Raw genomic sequence first — 26155 nt, 5'->3', positions numbered from 1 at the left:
ACAGAAAATTATGTTGTCTAGATGAAAGCTTAGAGGGGGGTGGGGGGGGTCAAAATTATACGTTTGGAAATTTTCATAAAAGGCAAACATATAAAATTAATTTATAGAATTTTAGAAAGTCCAACACAAAGTTGGAATGCAATTGCCAAAAACTGCCTAAAACCCTTTGACATAAAATTTTGTATTGATCATTTCATATGTACCTGTAAAGATAGAAATGGACTTAATATTAAGTATATGTCAAATTTATACCGAAATGCGATTACTGAATGGTGTGAACTTTAAAGTAAAATGACCAAAAGTTACAAAAATAGCATTCTTGAAGAGAATGTATTTGGTAATAACAATACAAAATGAAAAGGGAAACCTTTGCTCGTCCCTTCGTTTACCAAGAGTCATATCGCCAAAATAATAGGTTATTGGAATATCGAAACGGAAATCTTTTATAGTAATACAATTTTATTTGATAAACTAATAGATAAACGTAATTGGATATGCGAATACAATCTAATAAAAAAAATCAATCCCCACTGATTGGATTAACGAACTAAGAAGCGGTGTCATTAGTAATCCAGCAAATTTGAAGCACATAAAAATCCAGAATAACAAAATATAGGATATGGAAAGAAAATTTATTACCCCAGAAAAAAATCAATTAAAATCATTACACAAAATACTATAGTGCAAAATGTGAAATCAAGAATTTGTATAGTAAGACAAATACTATACAAATCCTTGGTGAAATTAAATGGAATAGAACATTTAATATTATTATACTTCATGTCGAAATGCCAGATTTTGATTGGTTAATACAGACAATTTACTCTATCCCATGGCAAATACTCTATTACCCTTCACGGAGACTCTTGCTCAAGTGTGCGCTTTGATAAATACGGATGATTGTTATGTACAAGACGACATAGTTTATTACTTTGAATTTTAAATTTAATAGACATTAATAACAGAACATTCATTATAATAAATTAAATAACACATATCTGAGATGGTGATAGAGCAGATTGTTACCCCTCGAAAAGACATTGTCAACCTTGGCTTCGCCTCAGTTGACAATGTTTTCTCAGGGTTACAATCTGCTCTATCACCCTCTCAGCTATGTGTAATTTATAAACGGAACTACACTGGCAATTAGTTTGGGAAAAGCTTCACAAGCTGCCTGTATCAAACAATATTTCACAATTCCAATGGAAATGACTACATAATATACAAAACACTGAATCTAAATTGTACCAAATAGTCCGATGGCCTATGAAACTTATGTGGCATTTTTTTGAAACCCAAGAGCATCTATTCTATTTTTATTATAAAATTCAAAACATCATTGAAAAAAAAAAGATTGCTATCTTCGTGCATAGATATAACGCTTAACTTTGATGTCTAAAACATGATTAAACGCAAATAAATATTGGAAATTTTATAGTGTTTCGGGAAAATATAGTATTTGGTAAGGTCAGAACGACATAAAATTCATCAAAACATCATTTGATAAAACATCCATCCTCCGTATTTTTAAGAATGAGATGAACGATTTTATCAAAATGATCGCTAAATCAAAAAAAAAACTTATTCGAAATAGACAAACTTGACTGTGTTATCTAAATTTTGTAATTACTATTAATGGTCGAATTTGCTTATTCTTTGCTTATTTCTTTGCTCATTTTGTAAATATATATACATGTTTAAGACATAACTTGTGCCTCGATATGATAGTTAAAGTTATCATTTGAATACAAAAGGCACACTTTGAACTAGTGTATTGATTACACCTTCATTTACCAACAATCACCATTATTTATATAAGTCAATTTTATAGTTTTTATTTTATACATATTTATATTACATACTGTCTACATAATTATATTACCTTTTTTGTAATAGTATTTTACTCAACACAGATTGTGTTTCTTTATAAGTGGACATACATTTATTTCACTTATAATCCTCATCGAAAATTCTATAGTGTTTGAACTAACTAACTAACTAATTCTATTCAGTATAAAATCCAGAACACAAGGATCGTCTCTGAAATACACGAAAACATAGAAAAATATAAAATAAAATAGAAACAATAATTTTGTGGCGTATAAGGGAGCTACCATTTGATTTTTATGGGGAGGGGGGGGGCAGGACATGAGTTTTGAGTAAAAAAAATAGGCAGGATGAAACACTTGCAAAAAAAACATCAGGATGACAATTTAGGTAAAAAAAAGTCAGGATAAACATTTAAAAAAAAGGCAGGACCGCATAGAGTGAACAGGACAAAATTTTTCATCCTAGCCCCCCCCCCCCCCCCCCCCCCATAAAAATCAAATGGTAGCTCCCTAACAAACAAAATACAAAACACACACGTGTCCTGTCGATGTCCATGTCAATATCTAACAGCCATTTAACATATTTTTATTAATATTTTATCGTTATAGTATGAAGCTTATATTTCTAAGTAAAACAAGTAATCATTTGCACACTGTACAATATAAATCACTCCTGTTATACACCATAAAACAAAACGTTTCTTTTAATGAACACATTAAAGAGATTTATTCGCATAATATCGAAATACAATAAGCTTTTAAATAAAATAAATCAGGTAGTAGTCTTTGATATTTTAAAAAAAATGAAGGAATAGACAACCTTGGACCAAGCGACTGTATTATTCATGTTAGTCCCAGGTGCGACAAATTGTCATTAAACAAATAAAAAAAAAAAGTACGAAAAATAAAGAAAAAAAAAGAAACTTCACTTTGTGAATGCATAGAATAGACTGAGTCATGCTATTGTTTTAGAATCTACATTTTGTAGTGGCATTGTAAAATATGAGATATGCTATTGTTTCAGAAACTACATTTTTGCTATTGTTTCAGAAACTACATTTTGTAGTGGCATCGTATAGGTTGGGTTCTACTTTTGTTTTAGAAACTTCACTCTATAATTGGCTAAAAAAATGATAATGTTTGCGCATTATGATTGTTTTTGGCTATTTTCTTGAAAAGTGTAATAGATTTAAAGAAAATGTTAGCGGAAATATATTAGCCATATACGATCAACAAATAAGTTAAGATAACTTAATTGGAAATCAACTCCTTAACATTTATTGACCTTAAATAATGATTTTGTTCTCCCTTTCTGTGTTTTGGGTTTTATTTTAAGAACTATCATAGATAGAGATATACTTTCAGAAAAAAAACCCAGATAAACCAGAAAGGAGTTAAAATACGTTGACATAACTGAAATCGTCATTGATGTTTTTGCCGTTCTTGAAAATTTTGATAGGTAAAGAGAGGCAATACACAGCTTAAATGAGCTTCAAGATAAGATTTACTAATTGATTAACATTGCTGAAATTGTGAATTGACTTTCTTTAGCAATCATTGCCCGAAAAGATTTTTTTAGCTAAATTTTGAGTTTTTACAATTAGCTTAAAAATTATAATAGATAGGAAGAAAATGTGAAAACCAAGATAAAATCTACATGAAAAAAGTAAATTTTGCAGAACACGCAATGTATTTGTTTTTAAGAAGGATTTTTTTTTTTAAATTATCCACAGAATACAAATGTAACTGAGCGGATTCAGAGTAGTTCTGTTAGCTAGGGAAGGACCATTCTATACTTTGTGATGGGGATAACGGATGCTAAATGAAATGAATGGGATGGTGTCTAGAACTGAAGATTAATAATTTTGCCCAACACATGCTGAAAATGAATGTTCTCTGTACATTCAGATGCACATACGATTTGAACAAAGACATAGGTGTGTACACAACGGAAAGAATAATTTTCGACGAAAAAAAATGAAATCAGTAATCCAGCCTTATAACGGGTGAAAATGATTATTCTTTCCACGCAAAACCTCTTGCTCCAAAGCCCAACCCTAACTAAAGAAATAAATTGCTCGTTCTCTAAGCAATTTTGTTCGTTTCGCCTTGTTTTGTAGATTCAAAGGACCTGTCTTAAATATAACATTTGGTCTCTTGTAGAGCGTTGTTTCATTGGCAGTCATACCACATCTTATTTTGCATTTGGATTTGTAATCAAACCCTTATTTTTTCAACCTTGAAATTGAATTTTCCAGAAAATTAACTATTCTGAATTATGCATTTGTACAATCAATTCAGTGTAATCCAACAATTCGGTACATACAATGTGTGTTCTTCAAAGGACTACTAATGTAAAGAAAACTGCATGTTTGATATAATTTTTTTTTTTATTTTTGTCTGAATGAAACCGAAAATATATATAAATAAATGGTTGCATGGCAATTTTCCAATATAAATACATGTACATGGTTGCTAGGCACGTTTACACTATAAATGAATGGTTGCTAAGGACTAGTGTGATAACATTCACCCCTGACCTTTTAGTTAGGGTCTATGTAATAATCAACACAGTCTTGAATCAAAACACAGATCGTTACTAGGTTATTTTGTATCAAATAAGGGTGGTTGCCAATAATTTTTGACAAGACCTTGATTTCTTACTGTTGACCTGTAAACAAAACAATGGCTTTAATCATCCTGGACATTTTTATCACGTATTGTTTGCTTCTATCTATTATCTTTTCTTACAAGATCCAATTAATATACTCAAGGTCACAGGTCAAGGTCATCTATGACATTTGACCTTGGGTTAAATTGAAGGTCATTTAATGCTCAATAGTTTTCACATCATAGTCATTCAATAGTAATTACTGTTTTCGGGTAATCTTAATAACATGTTCGAATTTCGGAAGAAAAAAACAAAAATGACACATTTTGGTTTCCATAGCAACCATCATAGTACCTTAAATCCCAAATATTTTGTTGTAAATTATTGACTAGAAACATTGATACTTTATATTTATAACCACAACTTAAATGGAGGTGGATGCAAAACTGTATATTTTGTTCATGCTAAATGTAAATGTGTATAATTTGCCTTCACAAATACAATGAAAAATGACCTCTGCTCCTTCGGTTGTGACAATATTCATCTAAAATATTATTTATATATGACATTGCTGTTATGCTTGTTAAGTATCATGTTTTTGAAAAATGTTAACAAATATCATTAAATGAAATTTGGTTTTACCTCAGAATGCCTGCAAAGTAGTTGTTTTTTTATTGCTAAAGTCCCCAAAATGTACGGGAAAACTCATTAACTTGGTTGCCATGGCAACCGTGGCATAGCAACACTTTGGGAGGCATTTTTCTTACCTTTTCACCTAATTACTAGTAGATGGTAAGACTAAGTTTCAGGAAAATCTGTGACTATGCGTGCCGACCCCCCTATATGAAATGGTTGGTGGTTACAGATAATTGCTCTTAATGCCCCGATTGCCTACGACAGCGGCATAAAAAATCACATCTTAGGGGCAATACTCCAATCTTGATTGTAATATTTTTCTGAAAATTACATGAGAGATAACTCTGACCTGCTGATCATGTTTACTCTGCCAGTTGTGTTAAATGCTTTATTTGTTTTTTTTTTTAGATCCAAGCCAAAAACTGAATTTTAACCCTATGTTCTTTTTCAAGCAACAGTGGCCATGTTTGTTGATGGATCAAATCCATGGATAACATCTTAAAACAAGATACTCTAAAGGAAATTCATATAAAAGTCTTGTACATTTGATCTGGTAGTTTTACCGATTTTTTAAAAAGTGTACAACCAGGGAAGCCTAGTGATGGCAAAAGCTACTTTTCAGCAGATTTTTTTTTGTGTGTGGAAATGAATGGGTTGCTTTTTTTTGAAAATAAAGGCAATACACAATATGTTCCTTCAAATTAGCATGTGAAACCACATATGCAAGCTGGCCTCTAAAAACACTGCAAAGGATCTCATTTGTGTACAGAAGCACAATGTATCATATAGCACTAAAGGGCATTAAAAGACAACAAAGGACCTAAAAAAAACTTCAACCATAAGTATGGAGTAAGCGTCCTCGAAAAATTTACTTGGATCCCTGTGATAAAAATTTGTACAGGTTCAAAAGGGTTACCAACTTGTGTCTGATGCTATTTGCATCATTGATCTGAAAATAAAATAATAATAACACCAAGTAATTGAAATAAAATAATGTGAAACACCCTTAATTTCAGAAACCTCTTTCCTGTGACCTGCATTTCCAAGATTCAAACTAGATTTAACTAATCAGATACACCTACTTGCAGAAAACATTTCATGAAATACCAAAATTAAAATTGAATGTGACCTGTAATTCATGTTTCGTAACAGTGTTAAAATCAAAAAAGCTTTTGTCAAACAGTACTTTCATTGCCATCTGGAAATAAGGAATATCATTTTTTACGGCAACTTAAGGGCATAAATCCTAGACGGTGAATGAGAAAAAACATTAAAATCTAACTTGACCTGTATTTTATGGTGCATGACACTGTTTTCTTTTCAAAAGTATTTTTTCAAGCAGTATCTTCTGTACCAGAAATCGAAGACACCAGCAGTATATTCAGTACCAGAAATCGAAGACACAAGCAGAATAGTCAGTACCAAAAACAGAAGACAATCAAACTTATTTTAACTAAGGGCACATTTCTCTTGAATGTTAAATTTCAAAACAAAATCAAACTAGACCTGTGTTCAATTCTAAAGATTTGGTGAAACAGTATTATCATGAAAAAGATGCAACCCAACCTTTTAATTACAGACAGACAGACGGACGGACGGACAGGGGTAAAACAATATGCCCTCCTACTTTCAGTTACGGTGGCAGAAAAAAAAACTCTCGTCTTGTACCCGTGTCGTAAAGGGTGTTTGACACAATTTAAGGGGTGGTCAGTTTTTTATTTCTTTGGTATACATGAAGTAAAGAGGTAGGTCCATTTTCCCGTGAGTTTTTTTCATTTGACTAGCTAGGTAAATCATGTTTTAAAATAGCCCGATAGATGCTAATTATAGTATATGAAAACACGTCACATCATCTATTTTCATACCTTGAACAGGTATTCCTACAATAATCAAGGCCAAGACTATTGATTTTTTTTATTTATCAAAACCAATATTGATTTTGTTTGTTAGTGCCCCTGATGAGCATTAAAATACGAATTATCAACTAATAGATATTCATAATAAGTTTTGTATTAAAAAAAAACATGGTGCTTCAGCTAGTTAGCGTGTTAATGTTGGTAGGTGATTTGTAGCGTACATGTATTTTACAGCTTCGTTTAACTTAAAACTAACAAACTATTAAACAAGAATGTGTCCATAGTACACGGATGCCCCACTCGTACTATCATTTTCTATGTTCAGCGAACCGTGAAATTGGGGTTAAAACTGTAATTTAGCATTAAAATGAGAAAGATCATATCATAGGGATCATGTGTACTAAGTTTCAAGTTGGTTGGACTTCCACTTCATCAAAAACTACCTTGACCAAAAACTTTAACCTGAAACGGGACAGACGGACGAACGAAGGGACAGACGGACGGACAAACGAACAAACGGACGCACAGACCGAAAAACTGAATGCCCCTAAGTGGCGCCTAAAAAAGGGGGTTAAATATAAATACAAGAAACATTCAATAATCTAATTATCTGATATAAATCAGCTAATTCTGATTCAAGATCGGTCTCTGTTTTAATGCCAAGAAGCCAAAAAATATCGGACGCATTTACAAATGTAACTGGGATGTTGTTTTCCTCAATCTAGATGAATCTATATCTATACACTGTTCCGGCTTTTAAGGTTTACCGTCTATATGAACCGGACAACAGCTTACACCAGTTGGTACTAGAACGGCTTGCGTAACAAACACATGTAATCTGGTCTTTTCTGCATGGCATTGTACCAAATGGATCGACCCTATGTTGTGATACAGATTCAACACTTTCTTGATGTTTTACCTACAGTCACGATTGGTAGTGTAATTTTCTGTGGTGTTGTTTCATTTTCATAGACTTAGATTCCGGTGTAGGACGGTGGTGCAATGTAACAATGCCAGTACTAGTATCTACACAGTTGGTTGATTGGCGATAACATTACTGTCTGCATTTGTTACATATCATACCATTTTCTAAAACGTTCTTGATCAAGATTTAGAAAAAATATTTTTGTTGCTTTAAATTTTCTGCTATGGCCTTTTTTCGTTATGTGTATAACACAAACATTTGGGCTTCATTGCTTTAATCAATTCTCGTGTTATTGGTTATGTACAAGCACCTACTTCAGTGTGACTCTTTGAATTAAACAAACATCCGAAAAAATGTGATAGAAACATAACATTTTAATATTTCAACATAAAAAATGAGAAAAATTAGCGTGAGATTTGAACCCCATCTTAAAAACAATCCATTATTTACAGTTTTAAGCGCTACCGATGGAGCCATGGCGACTCTTGAAAACTTAATTGATATTAAGCAGCTATATAGGTGAAATTTAGTGATGTTCCACTTTTTATTAAAAAAGTTGTATTTTAGGTATTAAGGACACACTAAACCAATTTCATTTTTGAGGGGAAAAGTTGTAAAAATTACAACAACAACAAAAAACATAACTTTGTTTTGGTTTGAAGTGTCCTTCTAGGGGGATTCCCTGTTTTCCAACCTAAAAACACGGTAAATTCCGCTTATTTGACTTTCATCCTTTTTTGGAGGTTAAATTAACTATTTTCCAGACATAACATAATACATAAAAATCGAGATATTGACCAAAAAACATTTTTATTTCTTGTTTTTATCGTAAATTTTATTCTTTCAGCACTTTTTGAAATTGGTCCTTCTGTGAAAAAAATTTCAGGGGAAATTGGCCCTACCTCTTTTCATAAATAGGATAATTAATATGCATAAATTTTACTTTGAATCTCGGTTTCAAAGAAAAACAAATATATTTACGAGATAGAAGTACACTGAAAATTCCTAGGTTTTGTTTTTCTTTTCCAAACATATCTACTTATTTTAATAATGTGATTACTCATTACAACTATCCAGGGCCGTACATTCTGTAGAGGCATGTAGGCAATTGCCTCCTATTGCAGGCCAAAAAAAAAAAAATCAATAAAGAAAAGAAAAAAAAATATTTGTGATCTTATGAAAGCTGATGATGATGATCAAGCTAGAAAACACTGACTTCATCTTTTCTGGAGAAAAGACAGACGAAGCATTTAATAGTCTGTTTTGTAGAGCCGGTCATAAGAACGAAATTAAGATCACCCGCAAACACCTGCATAGCAACAGGATAGGGGAAATGCAGTAGCGGAAACTGTGGAACAGCATTTCGGGATAGACATCTTATCCCAATTGTTCATCACATCAAACTCATAAGCGACAAATTTCCAGACGACTTCAGGCAACGCTTTATGGATTCTATCTATTTCGGATATTTGAAGTAGGATATTCAGGCCCAAGCGCCATAAAACTTTCTGAGTATTTTTTTTTTTTGGCTCAGCCTGAGAATTTTCTCAATTTTTATATTCTCAGCAAAACACACCACCATATTAAGAATATTCTTAAATTTTGAGTATTGCCAAAACCATACCTCAGTATATAAAAAAATGGTTAGATGTTGCTATTGAAGGCAATTTGATAGAAAATTACAACTGTTAATAGTGTTTTTGTTAGAATTTGCATTGACGAACGTCACTATACTGATAGCAAACATTATTTTAGCAGACGACTTTTGACAACAATCATCAAATCTCACATGCATTTTCGCGAAGTTTGGTACACTTTTCTAGTTTTCACACATCCGTATACCGCTTACATCGCTGAAAATATTGTTCTATGGAAGAGAAAAAAATTATCATTCTAAGCCGAGTAATATATTTCATACTGAGAATATTTTTTTTCTCAGAAAATATAAGTTTTATGACGCTGGGGCCAGGACCCTAAGAGGTTCAAAGGTAGAAAACTGTGAATAGTATGAAATACATGCTGCTTTGTATGCACCTGTCCTAAGTCAGGAGCCTGTTGTTCAGTGGTTGACGTTTGTTGGTGTGGTTCATAGGTGTTTCTCGTTTCTCGTTTTTTATATAGATTAGACCGTTGGTTTTCCTGTTTGAATTGTTTTACACTAGTCATTTTGGGGCCCTTTATAGCTTGCTGTTCGGTGTGAGCCAAGGCTCCGTGTTGAAGGCAGTGCTTTGACCTATAATTGTTAACTTTTTATACATTGTGACTTGGATGGATAGTTGTCTCATTAGCACTCATACCACATCTTCTTATTTATATATATGACATCCAAATACACCATACAGTAGAACAAGCGTCTACTCAAGAATATAAAACAAATATGCTTCTGCGAGTACTGCCTCTTTGAATTTGCATGTGCGAGTGATCGTTTTCTGCACTACGACGACTGGACACTTTGAATTAGTCCGAAGTGACTGTGGGGGTCTGGCTTTAATACACATCTTCCAATGAAGAAGGCCGAAACGTACGGAAATTTTATTTTTAAAACTGCTTCTTCGAATGAATGAGATTCTCATCCGTCTAGAATAAGACACTCTTCCATTTATGTGCAAGAAAGTTGCTAAACAAAAATATTCCTGTCTTGGGTTAGACACATACCAAAATGCGGCTGGGTTTTACATGTTCATGAGCACTCAACCCTCCACTGACATGTAAAGTTGTGATGCAACACAACACAACAAAAGAACACTGTAAAAACCATATGGAAAGGTACCGATTCATCAGATTAGCATGTAAACAAATAACAAAAACACAAGATACATATATAAGAGTACTCCCAATTCCTGAAAGCCAGTTCAAAGCCTGGTTTTAACTATTTAACAAACCATGTTCTCTCGGACTAAAATGTCGATCAGCATACCTCCAACGTGTTTCGTGTAAGTCTGAGAAAAGTATGACTATGTTCAATGTTTCTTGTACAGAAAACACGAGAGAAACGTAATGCAATGTGTTCGTAAAGTGTGTCATTGGTGAACTTTCTTGTACGATCCTTAGGACATAAACTACAATAAATAGTACGCTCCAGACAAAAAAATATGAAATCGAATAAATACATATTACACTTAATAATATAAATTGTGAGCTAAAGCCCCCCTCCGGGTGAGGGATTTTCTCGTTGTGTTGAAGACCCATTGGTGGCCTTTGGTTGTTTTCTGCTCTTGGTCGGGTTGTTGCCTCTTTGACGCATTCCCCGTTTCCATTCTCAATTTTAATGTCGAATACATGAATATGGAAGATCCTAAGGTAGTTCAGAAAGTATCAGACAATAAAAGGGTTTTATCTTCATAGCACTGAAGATGGCAATAACTAAATATCACAAGATTTGTTTGTTTAACTTTTTGGTAAGTATTTGAATATTGCTTTAATCACGAAAATGGAGATACTAGTATTCAGGCCCCCAAATGCTTGATTTGAAAATATTGAATGTAAACTGTTGGGAGTTATGGATGGCACAAGCTAGGGGCCATCTTCATCATATAATGGTAGAAATTACTATAGTTCAACATATATCAAACAAAATGACACAAACTAGGAATTCTTTGTTTCGGATGGACGGACAAACGGACGGACTGTAGCGGTTACTGAGACCGGTTCTCGCCACTGGCGACGTAGATAAAACTGCAATGCCTATTATATACATGCGTATAACATTCCAGAACAGTGTCGTATAGAATACAGACATATTATTCTCCTGATAAAAAAGACTGTAAAATCAAATCAAAACATAATAAGCTAAAGACTTAACATTGTGTAAGTGGACGACCATTTGATTTTCTTTGTGTAAGGGCGAGACAGGTGGATTTTCTTTGTGTAAGGTCGGGACAGGTGGATATTGGGGAATTGACTTTTCGTTTTCAACTGTTGAATGACATGCTTATTTTTGGTCGTGCGAAAATTTATTTTCACTTTTATACACAACTGTTTTCTGCATTTTGTTTACATCCTGTCTCATGCGTGGTAATTCATTTTCAGATTTTCAGGTCTGACCAGGCGTGGATGTTCATTTTCTAAATCCTAATCCCCCTCCCTTTTCCTCCTGAAAATCATGATCGCATTGGGCTTTGGTCCTTTATGTTGCTTACAAACTTTAAGTCATGTACAAGCAAATCGTTTTGGATGATAGATACAGCTACTTATACAGATTAGAATTTCAAAGTATCGCATAAGCAATAGGTTGAAACATCGTGAAACGATTGAATGATGGATAAACTGTTAGTTCCGTGTCAATAGAAGGCAACTCATCATAGCTGTAAACTTTAGTATTATCTTTATTTTCTTGATTATTGATATGAGTTAACGACATGTTTTGTAGCAAGGAAACTTAAAAAAATATCTCTCAACATGTTCGAAGTCAAAGTAAGCACTACACAGCGAAATAATGGCGGTGTCACTTGCAAACTGACGTAGTAGAGACGACGTAATCATTGTTTCGGAGTTTGAGTAAATAGTAAATACAGCCCACAGTAGCACATATGTATCCTATGCTTTTGTCCACGTTTCCGGGTTTCCTTCTTTCTTTCTATGTTCTAATATGTGCCTGTTGACATGAACTATTTCCCATTTCTTCATCCATGGACCTTGTATTGTTGTGTCAAATTCATCTTCGGTCTGAAAATTCATATAATATATTCACAAGGAAATTCCAATAAATAAAATTAATAATATGCAATGTTCTTCTTTATTAGTGTTCATATCTAGATAAAACTTCGTGAATATGTTTTTTTATGTTATGGTGAACATACCGTGTTGAAGGCCGTACTTTGACCTATAATTGTTTACTTTTTACACATTGTGACTTGGATGGAGGATATGGAGAGTTGTCTCATTGGCACTCATACCACATCTTCTTATTTCTATAATAAGACAATAAGTAAAAAATCGCGAACTTTCCCTTTAAGTTAATTTACCGAATTGACTTTACTTGACTAAATGATTTTAAGAGTTGATAAAACATGAAATATTGGTCACTCATTTCAAAAGGAACATAAACAGAACAGTCAAAACCTGACATGTAATTCTGGCACGAAGAAGAGAAAAGGGAGACAATCTGTGAACGAACTGTAAATGTTTATTATAAAAAAAAATAGCAGAGTAGAATTAAGGACTAGAATATGATGATAACATCGGGGACTAGCATTCTACCCTTAATGGTTCCAAAATAGAAGAAGCAAATCTTAACTATACTTTTCGTATTGGTCTATGCCAAACTGTTAAGAATGTTTGTGAAAGAATTAGGTCCGATATCCGCAGAATTTATTTGATACCAAATTTTTGTTCAATGTTTGCTTATTAATAGTACTGCAACTTCATGTGAATGTAAACATGGATGTTTCAACATCCTTATATCACTGAGTATCCGTTCATTTTTTATGAACATCTGCAACGTTTCATCAGCTCTCTGGTTTTGACCCTCTGATTTAAACAATTATATGGGAAGTTTACAAACCATACTACCTCATGATTGAGTTTAAAAGGGGGTCTAGGATTGGAATTCGAAAAAAAAACGACACCAACGTCTTATTGAAATATTTAAAGTAAGTCTTACAGCATTTTCATTTTCTTCAATCGATTTCTTCTGTGCTTGGTGTCTGTCGACTTTGTTAAATGATTCCCAGTCAATTTTATAATTGGGATCTTTCGATGTTCTCATCAGAATACCGTCTTTCAGACCATAAAAGCCAACTGGCTCCGAAGGTCGTTGCCATCGAAGGTCAAGACTCCATCTGATTTTTTTGGACATATTTGGAAGGCTGTTGATGCAAAGAGGATACACATGAGGTTAGTAAAAATGCATGTTACTGTTACCATAAATAGCATCATACGAACATTATCATTTTTAAGTCGGCATTAAAAACTTTAGTTTTCTTTTGACCTTGGATTAAAATGTATAACCTCTAACTCACAGGCACTTGTTTCTATCCATGTGTCTTCTATTATATATGGATAGTCGACCTTCCCATGGATTGAAACAAGTGCCTGTACTCTAACTTCATTATCTCAATTTGTATAAATTTAGCTTTCAAGACTGTGATTTAAAAAGTAGACGAATATTTTTTTTACTTACAGTATTTTGAATGTTTGGCTTTGGATTTCAAACTGTCTAAGTTTGTTTTCGTTAATAAGTGACATATAAAAAAGAAGATGTGGTATGATTGCCAATGAGACAACTCTCCACAAGAGACCAAATGACACAGAAATTAACAACTATAGGTCACCGTACGGCCTTCAACAATGAGTTAAGCCCATACCAAACAGTCAGCTATAAAAGGCCCCAATATGACAATGTAAAACAATTCAAACGAGAAAAATAACGGCCTAATTTATGTACAATCAAAGCACTGTAAGCGCTATAGGCAGTTAACCAAAAACCAAAGCAAAAATAATTATGAAAACTGTGGCAGTGTTGCTTCATTTTTTTTTTAAGATTTGAAAGAACAAACATTAAACATTCGTATATTGTACATGTATGTTTATTTAATGAATTGATTATTAAGGCAAATTAATTAATATTTTATCAAGGTTCTCAAAAGCAATGCATATATCAATGTATATTTTTAATGATGAGTTTGCAATGGTACAAGTTCGCAATGATTGCAGTTGTTCTAGTTGGTAGTTAACGTTGGTACCAATTGACTTTTAGTGGTACAAGTTGACGTAGTACGAGTTTGTAATAGTATGAATGGACTTGCTTCCCTGGCAGTAACACTGCGTTTGGGTTCTACAGTACAAAAGTTTTGAGACACAAATCAGCCAAAGGTTTACTACTACAGGGATCAAAGGTGAGGTCTGATTGACCTGCCCATAGTAAATGTAAATGATCCTTACCTTCACCAAGTCCATGATGTCACTCCATCCCAAGTTTGGAGTAAAATGACAGGTGATTATAAAACAGTTGGTCAAACATTCTTGGGCTTTACACTGCTTGAAAGATTTATATGTTTTCTTTAAAATGAGCCATAAATAAAAATTTTCATAGGCCCAGAAATAATTAAAAAATTAAGTAAAGTAAATTCAATTAACCTAGACTTATTTTTGCATCAGTTAAATTTTATAAGAAACAAGAAATAATTGTAATAGGATGATGTTACGAAGTCTTCCAAACAGAGCTCCCATAATTCTTCATTCCCATGGTCGCCTGACATTGGGCAAAGTCCAGTACAAATTGGTTAGGTCTAGTAAAGTGATATGCATATGTGACCCCTAGGAGATTGACCCTGTATATCATTCAAATCTTCTTGAAATGACGAACAGGAATAAATATGGTTTAGGGTTGGGTATCTCACCGTTTACAAGTTCTCAAAAAGGGGGGGGGAGTGATCCCCAGGGGACTTACCCTGTATTTCATTCGATTTGTTTTATTGTCCCATACAAGAATATATATGGTTTCGGGGTGGGGATCTCAACCGTTTACAAGTTTGCAAAAATAAGGGGGGGGTGGGGTGACCCCCGTGGACTCCCCCTATAATTCATTTGATTTGTTTTATTGTCCCATAAATGAATATATATAGTTTAAGGGTGGGGATCTCGACCGTTTACAAGTTTTCAAAAATAAGGGGGTGGGGTGACCCCAGGAACTCCCCTATATTTCATTTGATTTGTTATCTTGTCCCATAAATGAATATATATGGTTTACGGGTGGGGATTTCAACCGTTTACAAGTTTTCAAAAAGAAGGGGGTGGGGGTGACCACAGGGACTCTCTTTATATTTCATTTGATTTGTTATCTTGTCCCATACATGAATATATACTGTTTAGGGGTGGGGATCTCGACCGTTTACAAGTTTTCAAAAAACAAGGGGGTGACCCCTGTGGACTCCCCTATCTTTCATTTGATTTGTTTTACTGTTCCATACAAGAATATATATGCAGTAGGGTGGGGATCTCGACCGTTTTACAAGTTCTCAAACATAAGGGGATGGGGTGACGCTGGGGATTCCCCCAAATTTTCATTTGATTTGTTTTATTGTCCCAACACAAGTATATATATGGTTTAGGAATGGGGATCGCGACCGTTTACAAGATAAAAGCACATTTTCGAATTGAAGGGGGTGGGATGACCCCCAGGGACTCACCCTATATTTTATTTGATTTGTTCTATTGTCCTGTTATTATTACTGAAGACCGTGTGCGTCTATCACTTACTATTTTCAAGTAATAGTCATTTGAAAATTGAAAAAAAATAAAATCCCATAGGGTTCTATAGTAAACTCCTCCCTTCTTAAGGCCCCTCAAAATACCCCTAAATAGACCCCAAGGCACAAACGAAAGATTGATGGCTCCGCTAGACATGTTAGTCTAACATTTTATGAAACCCTAAGTAAATCTGACAAGCGGTCCGAGTTGTCTCTGGGACGAGTTGTCCACATTTTATAAAACATCCGATCAACGTCGATTTTCATCTTTGTCATTCATAAAACAACAACAACTTTATTGGCAAGTTCAGTCGGAATAATTAATAAAAGAAAGGAATTTAAATGTGCATACATTTAATTGAAATTAATTGATTAATCACAGTCTTCTTAAACGAAAAGAAGATCATGATAAACAAAACTTACTTTATAACATCAGAATACTTACTAGCTTACGTTTCGTGTAAGTTAAAATTACCGCCAACTTAGACTACTATGTATAACTTTATTTCCTCTATCATAGAGATTTGGTGTACATGAACAATATTGCTGCGCCGTTTGCCATTTGGGAAATGTAAACGACTTGCAATTAGAGATTTTCGGCGATGAAATATTTCATACAATTGTTCTTTGTCATCTTAGCCAAAAGCACATGGGATAATAAACTACGTACGGATTTCTATTGAGCACTACTTCCTATGTGCAACTTCAAAAATTTTGGGTGGTTCGACGATCATTTAAGGTTTTTCTGGTCATATTTTTTGTATTCCAGAATTGAAAGTATGAAAAAAGTGCCCAATTAGTTATTAATAACATATTACCCAGCTAGATAATAACAATAGCACTTTTTACACCATTCAGTGGGAAGAACACAAATCTAGGGTGGTAGCATAAGGCAGCTTAACTGCCTAAAAAATGAACGAAAAACAAATTTGTAATACATAATCAAACGACAACCACTGAATTACAGGCTCCTGACTTGGGACAGGCACATACATACAGATTGTGGCGGGGTTAAACATGTTAGCGGGATCCTAACCCTCCCCCTAACCTGGGACAGTGGTGTAACAGTACAACATAAGATCGAACTATAAAAAGTTTATTTTTAAGTAAAAGTCACAACAAAAAGAGTACCCATCTAAAATACTCATACATATCATGTGTTTTGTTGTCTGCCGGTTCGACTTATGTTATACAGTAATTGATATTTCTAGGGGAATTTTGAAATGTATTTTTGTTACTCCACTGAACAGAGGTAAAAAGGGGGACCGTCAAGTACTGAAATATTTAAAATCCCTGCCACAAGTTCATGCCAGTACTTATCTTTAGTTATATATTAGTGGTTTTTTTTTCTTTTAAAATAAGTCTCTGTTAATGGCGGATCATTTTTGATAGTCTCTGTTGCATGTTAATAAAGCTTTTCTATACTCAAGTCTATTCAAAGATGGAAATATGGACACCTGTCTGAAAACTCCGTTTAGAACTCTGGATGTCTGTTGAGCTTTCTTGTGATTTTGGATTGCTTTGTCAATAATGTATACTCCACATCTCTGTTATTATTTATGTTAGTTAAAATTATTCAACCTATTTTCCTGTATGTTAATATATGTTTTTATAACTTTTAATAGGTTACCAGATTTATCATTATCAGATAACACGTTGTACTATTTGATTAAAACAAAAACGATTTGTCATCATTTGATTAACTTATGTCCCCCAAAGGGTGACTGGTGAATAGAAATGTGATCGCTTTGGTCTTCTTACTACCGGCAGTAAAACCCTAGCCGAAGTGGGGCGTCCGTTTGGCTGTACGGGATGTAAAAGTTCGCAACCACGTCCGGTCAGAATGGGGACGTTAAATCCGATGCCTCGTGAAGAGAGTGCCACGCTCTTTAAACGTTAAGGACCCTTGTAACAACTATTTGAGGGGTCCGTAAATGGCCTGTTGCGAGGCAAAATTTCTATCCCTCGTTTTCAAGTGGCAATCAAAAATTCCCGGACCTTCATCACGGACAGGCCTCTTTTACAGGACCTACCTATTGTATTTATTGTTAATTTATTCTCGTCCTGAACATGCATGAAATGTTTGCCGCTGAACGTTAAATAAGCAACAACCAATCAATTAATTTATGTAGGTTTGTAACTTTTTTTATGTCAACAGCTGTTAAAATTGGACAAAGTAACATTTTTGTTTTGCGCGCGCGTTGGTCGTCTGCTTTCAGTAACATAAACTATTTTTAGAATCAGGAAATTCGGATTTTAAGGAGACTTTTTAAAGTTAAGTCATATATAATATGCAAGTCTTTTGAATCAATGATTGGTTCAAATGATACAAATATAACATACTCGAATGTAGTGTCCTGTATAAAAGTATTGAACAGGAATTTATTTTGATGTAAAACAGGTGTCAAACTGTACGGTATGTTTAGCATATTCACGTGTTAGTTTTTTACATGAATAAGACCGGGGCTTTTTATTGCTTACTATACGGTATTTGCTTTGCTCATTGATGAAGACTGTATGGTGATCTGGAGTTGTTCTTCGATCTTTCATGAGTGGATAGTTGACTTATCGGAAATCATACCACATCTCCATATATGTTTGTTATTCGTGCGTATGTGTGTGTTGTTTTTCATCCTGGCTAATTGGATGGATTCGAAAAGGTTTAAAACGACGCAAAACAAATAAAACACCAGACTTTTAAACGTATGATACCGGTTTAAGTGCCAAACGACACATGGGACACAACAAAAGTTGAGGGATCGAAGTGCAGAAAAGGTGCTGAAGGAAAAAAATACCTAAATAATCTAAATAGAACCCCTAAACTATATACAGTCTTTACCTATTGTTGACCTCTAGATGACTATTGTTTAATTAGTCGCCGAGTTGTTGTCTCGCTGACGTTTATCCCACATTTCTTTTTCTTCATAAACGCTATTTATAATTTTGTGCGGTAAATATGACTCAAAAATCGTTTGGAATATTATGCATGTATTTGGTTGCCGTCTCATTCATGTATACCCCATACCTGTCCCATGTAAGCCACGTGACGTTCAGCATGCACAAGTCAATCAATCAATCAATAAAGAAATAATTAAGGCAACTGTAATAGTTAACAATGTAATTATATTACTAGAGTTTTTTATCCTAATAAATTATGCCTAAAAATAAGACAGGATCGTTTTTAGGTTTTTCTTTCGAAAACATTGTAAATTTAACCAAGATATATATGGTCAGAAAATCAAGAATCTTCCCTGGCTACAAATCCCAGCAAACCGACAATGGTAACTTGGAACGGTAATTAAAATTCATATCCTTTCGGTCATTACTTTCATATCCTTTTTCCGTGTGCATCATTATACAGGTTCTTACCACAGGCATTTGTCTCTGAAAACAAAAATCCTAATATACCTTAATATAATATTATATTAAAGTATATAGGTCATTTTTTTCAGAGACAACTAAGAATCACAGGCACTTGTCGCTTAAAAAAATACTAATTTACTTTATTACAGTATATATGTATTTTATTTAGATACAAGTGCCTGTGGTTCTTACCAATAATTTTGATAAACCACACGTTGATTAAATGCTACTTCCTGCCATATCCATTCGGAACATTGCTATCGAGATTTTCCTTTGATCGATCAATAGAGAAACATATTCTACCACTTTATTAAACGGACTTAGAACATAGGTAGTTAAATTTTGAAATGCATGGTTTACCCTCGTAAGCCTCGTATTTTAAAGTTTGAAAATTTGACGATATCGTAATCAACGGGCTATGTGGTAGAATCTATATGTATCTATGTTTAATTTTGGTTCAAAATGACGTATTTCATAAACTATATTCACTTGCCTTCTATGAGGAACAAGATTGTTAAACAACAGCATACCTCCATAAGGAATAGGGCATATCTTCAAGTCATTATCTAAATCAATTTCTGAATTTAAAAAAAACATCACTGTTAGAAAATATTCCATTATCTTGCTACATAAAGACTTCAACCTACGTTCTCGGTAGAAATAAGTCTCGTTGGATTTTCAGCCTTTCAAATGCTTAAAAGTCCTATCAACTTTTAAAAATTAAGCTATAATATAAACAATTAATATGCAAAATGACTAAAACGAAATAGTGAATTCATAGTTTAATGACAACAATCACTCTTAATGTAGTAAAGTTAAATATTTTAATGGCATAACGACACCGATAATTTTTTCCAACTAAATTAGACTCAACTTAAAATATGCATTTTGCCGTGCAGACAGACAGACAGACGGACATAAAGATACACGATTCCTTGTAACTGAAATGACTGTCACACAAGCGGAGGGTGTTTGGCGCATTGTAAAATATGGTTCAACCCACGATTTTTATTCGAAAGTGCTTGTACCAAGTCAGGATTTTGACAGTTTTAATCATCATTTCCTCCATGAACATCACTATTCAAAGTTTTCATAAAACTTACTAATACACAATATATGGACAATGATTTTTAGAATATAGCTTAACGTTGAGAACATTTCATACTCTTATTTGAGCGAATAATTGATTCAGTAATAAACTCCACATGACCTTTCTCAATGACCCTGCTGGAGAGTTACAGTTTTATTTACCTAACTTTCTTTTCATTTCTTCTTCCTCTAACATAACATACCATGTACCTCCATAGCAACACTGGTGATCCGCTACTTTTCCTGTCTTATGGCCACGTCTTGCCAGCTAGGAAAGAGGAACTGAATTTAAACTAAGTTAAAGGCGATATACTTAAAAACAACAAGCCAAAATATAAATACCTCTGATGGTTATATTCAAACTGTTTGCACACATAATAGGATAGTGATCATGCCATTTAAGAAAAAAATGGAGATAGTAAACTATCATTCGAATACAAGTAGTAAACATGTTTTCAATTCTCAATTTTTAGAAAGATACTGCAACTAATTTCGATAACAATTTGATCAGTATTGAATTTGAAGGACTCCTATAGACAAACAATTAAACTAACATACAGATATATTAAATTGGAGAGGAATACTTTCTTTCCGTTATCTACAAAAAATTTGAAAATAAAATGCTTTTACATGTACAAGGAGTCAATATTACACAAGGGATAAAATGTCCACATAATATTACCGTAAAGACATTTCAAAGTGCAAACAAACCTGTAAACACCCATTGTCTTCGTTTGTATCTAGGAGCGGTATCCAGGCGGTCGGCTGCAGAACTTTATAAGACTCATTATTCAAATAACCAACATCTAAAAAATACATCGATTTTTATAATAAATGAGATGATACTGCATTTTAATTCTCTATAGAAGGAAAATATTGCGACCTATTTTACCTTGGTGCCAAGGAACAGTTGTAGCCTCATTTTGAGGAGTTTTGGTTCGAATGTTCCAAACCGGATGACCCATTATATCTGGACCGAGTATCTGTTCCATTACATTTAGAATCTTCTCGTTCGACCACAAATCAGAGAAAGACTGAAAATATGATATTTGAAAAATATATAGTAAACCTCTATAATATTAATAATTATTTGGATGACAACAAAGAGATGACCAGTTTACCCCTGATGATAAATTTTTCGAAACAGTATGCATTCTTAAAAATTATTTCAGTCTTTACTAAATTATCATAATTTTTAGAACTGCAATCCGAATCCTGGTTTAATTGTTTATATATATGACTGAGGAAGTACATCAGACTATCATCTTTGTGTTCTATTTCAAAATCAAAATAGAGAATAGAGGTACTTTAATGACTGGATAGCATAAAAACTTACAGACATAATACGAATAACTTTTCCAGCAATAAGGTGGGTTCTTTGTTTTTTGTTTTGTTTTTGTAGGAGGGAAGGCCCGGTTGGTTGTTACTATTCATTATGAAGCCAGGGCACTTAGTTCAATTACGAGTCAACTAATAATTTAATTGTTGCGTGTGACTGAAAGTTTAATTTCAGACAGATAATCAATATTACCGTTCTTTTGTATCAACTGGCAAACATTAAAATGTCGTAAAAGGACACATGTAAAATTACTAAATATATAATTTCAAACTACATGGCTTACCTTTGGCATTTTCTTCAATTTGTGTAAAAGAATATTTGCGCCAGGAAATTCTTTTTCGATCATCGTAAGTCTCTCAAATAAACCATAGTCCCTGTATAACTCTAAAATGGACAAGTTCAGAAAAGCTTGTTAGAAGTAGCCCATGAAATCTAAATTGAAGTCAGTTATCACAGAATTCGCCTAACCACTGGATGATCAAGAAACGCAAAGCGTGTCACTACTGTCTACCCTTCCGGAGCATCTGAGATCAGTCCCGGTTTTTGGCTGGCTTCGTGTTGAATAATCTTTAGGTTTCGGTGTATTAGCTTATCTTTGTATGTTTGTCTTTCTTTCCTCAATGATATTCCCTTTCGGTTCATTTATCATACTCTGCCAACTGCTAATAGAGTTTTCCACTAACATATCTGATAATGGATTTCGGTTTAATCGCTAAAGGATGCATCGATATGTAACAGCCACTATGTTCCGTCAGTTACTTTGTTCCGGCGGAACTTTTCAACTAGTTATTTCGTTCCGATGGAACTTTCCAACTAGTTGTTTTATTCCGAGTGCAGTCGAAAAGTTCCGGAAAAAAGTAGCTAGTTGAAAAGTCCCGGAACAATGTAGCTAGTTGAATAGTTAACCCTAACCCTAACCCTAACCTTAACCCTAACCCTAACCCTAACCCTAACAAAGAGGAACTTTGTGACTAGTTGATAAGTTCCGTTTGACTTTTGTGGCTAGTATCTTTGTTCCCCTTTGAAAAGGTTCAAAGATAATATGTTGCGCTTTTACTTTGCACCAATTCTCCAAATGGAACTTTGTGACTGGTTGATAAGTTCCGTTGGAACTTTTGGGCTAGTTTGTTAGTTCCGGTTTTGACTTATTTGCCAAAGAGGAACTTTGTGGCTAGTTGATAAGTTCCTTTTGACTTTTGTAATCAGTATCTTGGTTTCCCATTGAAAGGTTCAAATATAATATGTTGCGCTTTTACTTTGCATCAATTCTCCAAATGGAACTGTCTGCCTGGTTGTTAAGTTCCGTTGGAACTTTTGTGCTAGTTTGTTAGTTCCGGTTTTGACTAATTTGGCAAAAAGGAACTTTCTAACTTGTTGATATGTTCCGTTGGAACTTTTCAACTAGTCACTTTGTTCCGGTGGAACTTTTAAACCAGAGGAAGAACAAAGTAACTAGTTAATAAGTTCCTCCGGAACTTTTCGGCTAGTTAGTTCTTTCCGCCCGGAACTTTCCAACGTCGGAACAAAAGAGCATTTACAAATACACTATATTTCAAAATAAAGAAAATAACAACACTTAATTTTAGTGCTACCGTACCGCTTCTCTGGATTTAATCTCATCATATTAACGCTCAAAGTCAAAAAAGGAAAGTCAGGGATGTATAAATACTAAATGTTAAATGACCAAAAGGATACCACATTCTGTCCATACTTATATTTTGACATCGCACAAGATTAGGGTTTTCTCTGACTGTTTATGACATATTTAAATTTAATCCATCCAGTGTTCTGATTGATATTTTAGTCTTGGATATATGTTTTTTTATCAGTTGTTATTGGATTTGAACTAGCTTTCATTCACTGCGAGTACACTCAGATCGGTACTATTTGTTAGTTGTTTTTGTGTGCTTTATGTCAATCTGATGAGTCAATCTTTTCAACTGATTTTGTAGTTTATTTTGTTGTGTTGTTACACAACTGTCGCATGTTATGCTCCCGTAAACATGTTTTACTCCATCACCCACGTTCTTAATGTGCCTGTCCCAAGTCAGGAGCCTGCAATTGGTTGTCGTTTTTTTTTGTTTTTCGTTTATTGTTTTGTATATAAATCAGGTCGTTGTTTTTCTCGTTTGAATTGTTATACATTTGTCATGTCGGTTTTTTATAGCTTGATATGTGGTACAAGTTTTGCTCATTGATGAAGGCAGTACAAAATAAACAACAATTGATAAAAAAATAATGAATAGAGAAAATTGCCTAAAAAATTAAGGATAGAGAATTATGGCTAAAAAGTATAACGTGGTGTAATTCATTAATTGAAATACTTTTGATCTTTCCAGCGTTGTGCAGCTTCTGTGCAAGTTCTTCTACCATAAGTTTCAAATCTTCTCTACATGCATCTAATTCTTCTCTCGTGAAGAATTCATCAACAACCAGATAACCCTACATAATAAAAATAAAGATTATTGCATGAATAGGGGGAATAATTTCAACAAAAATATAAATTGCGCAACTTATATCAACTATCCCCCTGGGAACCGACAAGTAGTGCATTTGAATGCGTAACAATACATAACTATTTTACCATTTTGTGAAATGCACTCCTGGCGAACACATATCAAGAGTTACCATATAGTAAAATGGTCTTCTGGGCAACATTGAAAGGTTGCCATGGGGAACACATGATAAAAAATACCATTTAGTGTTCCTTGTGCGCAGATCTCAAGGAAAATTACAATGTTGCACATGGGAACATTTCACGAATGGCAAAGCAGTTTTCTATTATTAAGCATGCAAGTAGTATATCGGTGTTATAAAGCCATCCTCCATGATCTCATTTGTCTCAAGGGGAAAGTTTGGGAAGCTTAAAGGCAGACAGAACTATTCTAGTAATTATTGAGATTATCATGCCAAGATAAAAAATGGAAAATATTTATCATGATATATTCAAAAGCAAACTCAGTTAAACAAGTAGACTTTAATATTTTTCTAAAATGTCATCAAATTTGACAAATTGACAAACAAAAGAAAGGTTATTAACTATCATATGTTTCAAACATCTTCTTCGTGTTGGCTTCAACTATAGACCATGGGTTTCCAACTGATGTTTACAGTTTGTTTTCATGTTGAGCTGTTATACCGCTGTCAAAGGTTAAGTTAGAAGATGAGCGCTCAAAACCATGGTTAACCCGTGACATTCTGTATGTGCTTGTCTCATATCGGGTATCTGTAATTCAGAGGCAGCCTTATTTTATATAAAGGCTCAGGGTATAAAGGAAAACATAGATAAGTAAAGACACGTTTGCTTACTTCCTCAAAAAACTGCCGAATTAGTTCATCTTGCAGCTGTCCTTTCTTTCTTTCCTTTGGCGCCGGAGGCTTTGCCTGAATATTAAACAATTCTGGAGATGCTTCATCAGTAGAACCAGAGTATATCACTTTTGTGTCTGACATCGTCCTAAATTTACCGATGTGTTTGATTATATAAGGACAGGTAAGTGCCTCTATATCTATATTCTATGTGTCTACGTGAGCGAGTAAGCGTGAAGAAAACAGATAACATATACACTGATGTATGGAAAGCCATTTTTGTCTTATAAAAGGGATATCTTTGCTATTTATGTAAATGATGAGTTGCATATAACATCATGACAGTTACTTGCACACACATTGTCTTTGGCTAATGGGCAATAAAACAGGAACCCAATATACTAATGATAGTTAAAAAAGCAAAAATACACCAAGAGATTAATCATATGTATATGGGTCAACATACGGTTTCAATAATATGCGGATGTCTATGAAATATGTCAAGCTCTAAAATTGAGGGGGGGTAGGAGGGGTCTTGATCCCGAAATCCCGGGCTTAAAAACATGGAATCCCGAGGTTTGTCCGAATTTAAAAAAATTAAATCCCGACATCCCGAGAATCGAAAAAAGAATTCCCAGATCCCGAAATCCCGAGCTTAAAAACACCCAATCCCGGAGTCCCGATAAAGGTCCTACCCTCCTTCAAAATTGGAAGAGATGAAACGAAGAAACTATTATTTCTTTAACGTTCCTTTGGATTAAAGTCGTGATGCCATAAGGCAATATCCTTCATCATAAATCTTTCAAATCTAAAAATATTATCTCCCGACTTTACACAGCTACTTTAGTACACGCAATTTTGAAGTAAGATGCATATTAACTGTACATTTGTTAAGATGTATATAAAGTGTACATTTACTGAGATGTATATAAACTATACATCTATTGAGATGCATATAATATGACTGTACACATGCTAAGATTTATATTATATGTACATCTGGAAAGAT

General features: G+C 33.9%; 1 protein-coding gene across 1 annotated transcript; it reads right to left on the bottom strand.

Moving 5' to 3' along the window:
- Positions 1-12158: 12158 nt before the first annotated feature.
- On the bottom strand, positions 12159-25387 carry LOC127738818 (uncharacterized). Its single transcript, XM_052250219.1, has 9 exons — positions 25147-25387; positions 24162-24279; positions 22121-22221; positions 21391-21532; positions 21210-21304; positions 20661-20766; positions 19903-19987; positions 13460-13664; positions 12159-12522 (listed from the first exon to the last, which is right to left on the bottom strand). The coding sequence occupies exons 1-9, from the start codon at positions 25288-25290 to the stop codon at positions 12394-12396; spliced, it is 1125 nt and encodes a 374-aa protein (XP_052106179.1). The 5' UTR covers positions 25291-25387; the 3' UTR covers positions 12159-12393.
- Between the last annotated feature and the right edge of the window lie 768 nt (positions 25388-26155).

The sequence above is a fragment of the Mytilus californianus genome, unplaced genomic scaffold, assembly GCF_021869535.1.
Source record: "Mytilus californianus isolate M0D057914Y unplaced genomic scaffold, xbMytCali1.0.p SCAF_4, whole genome shotgun sequence".
In the NCBI taxonomy this organism is placed as follows: domain Eukaryota; kingdom Metazoa; phylum Mollusca; class Bivalvia; order Mytilida; family Mytilidae; genus Mytilus; species Mytilus californianus.
This window is presented reverse-complemented; position numbering and strand designations above follow the sequence as displayed.

Coding starts and splice junctions, on each gene's coding strand:
- LOC127738818 (XM_052250219.1), bottom strand. CDS start 25,290: ATGTCAGACACAAAAGTGATATACTCTGGTTCTACTGATGAAGCATCT. Junction 21,305..21,390: donor AACTGTTCCTTGGCACCAAG/GTAAAATAGGTC, acceptor TGTATTTTTTAG/ATGTTGGTTATTTGAATAAT. Junction 12,523..13,459: donor TTGAAGAAAATGAAAATGCT/GTAAGACTTACT, acceptor ATGAATTTTCAG/ACCGAAGATGAATTTGACAC.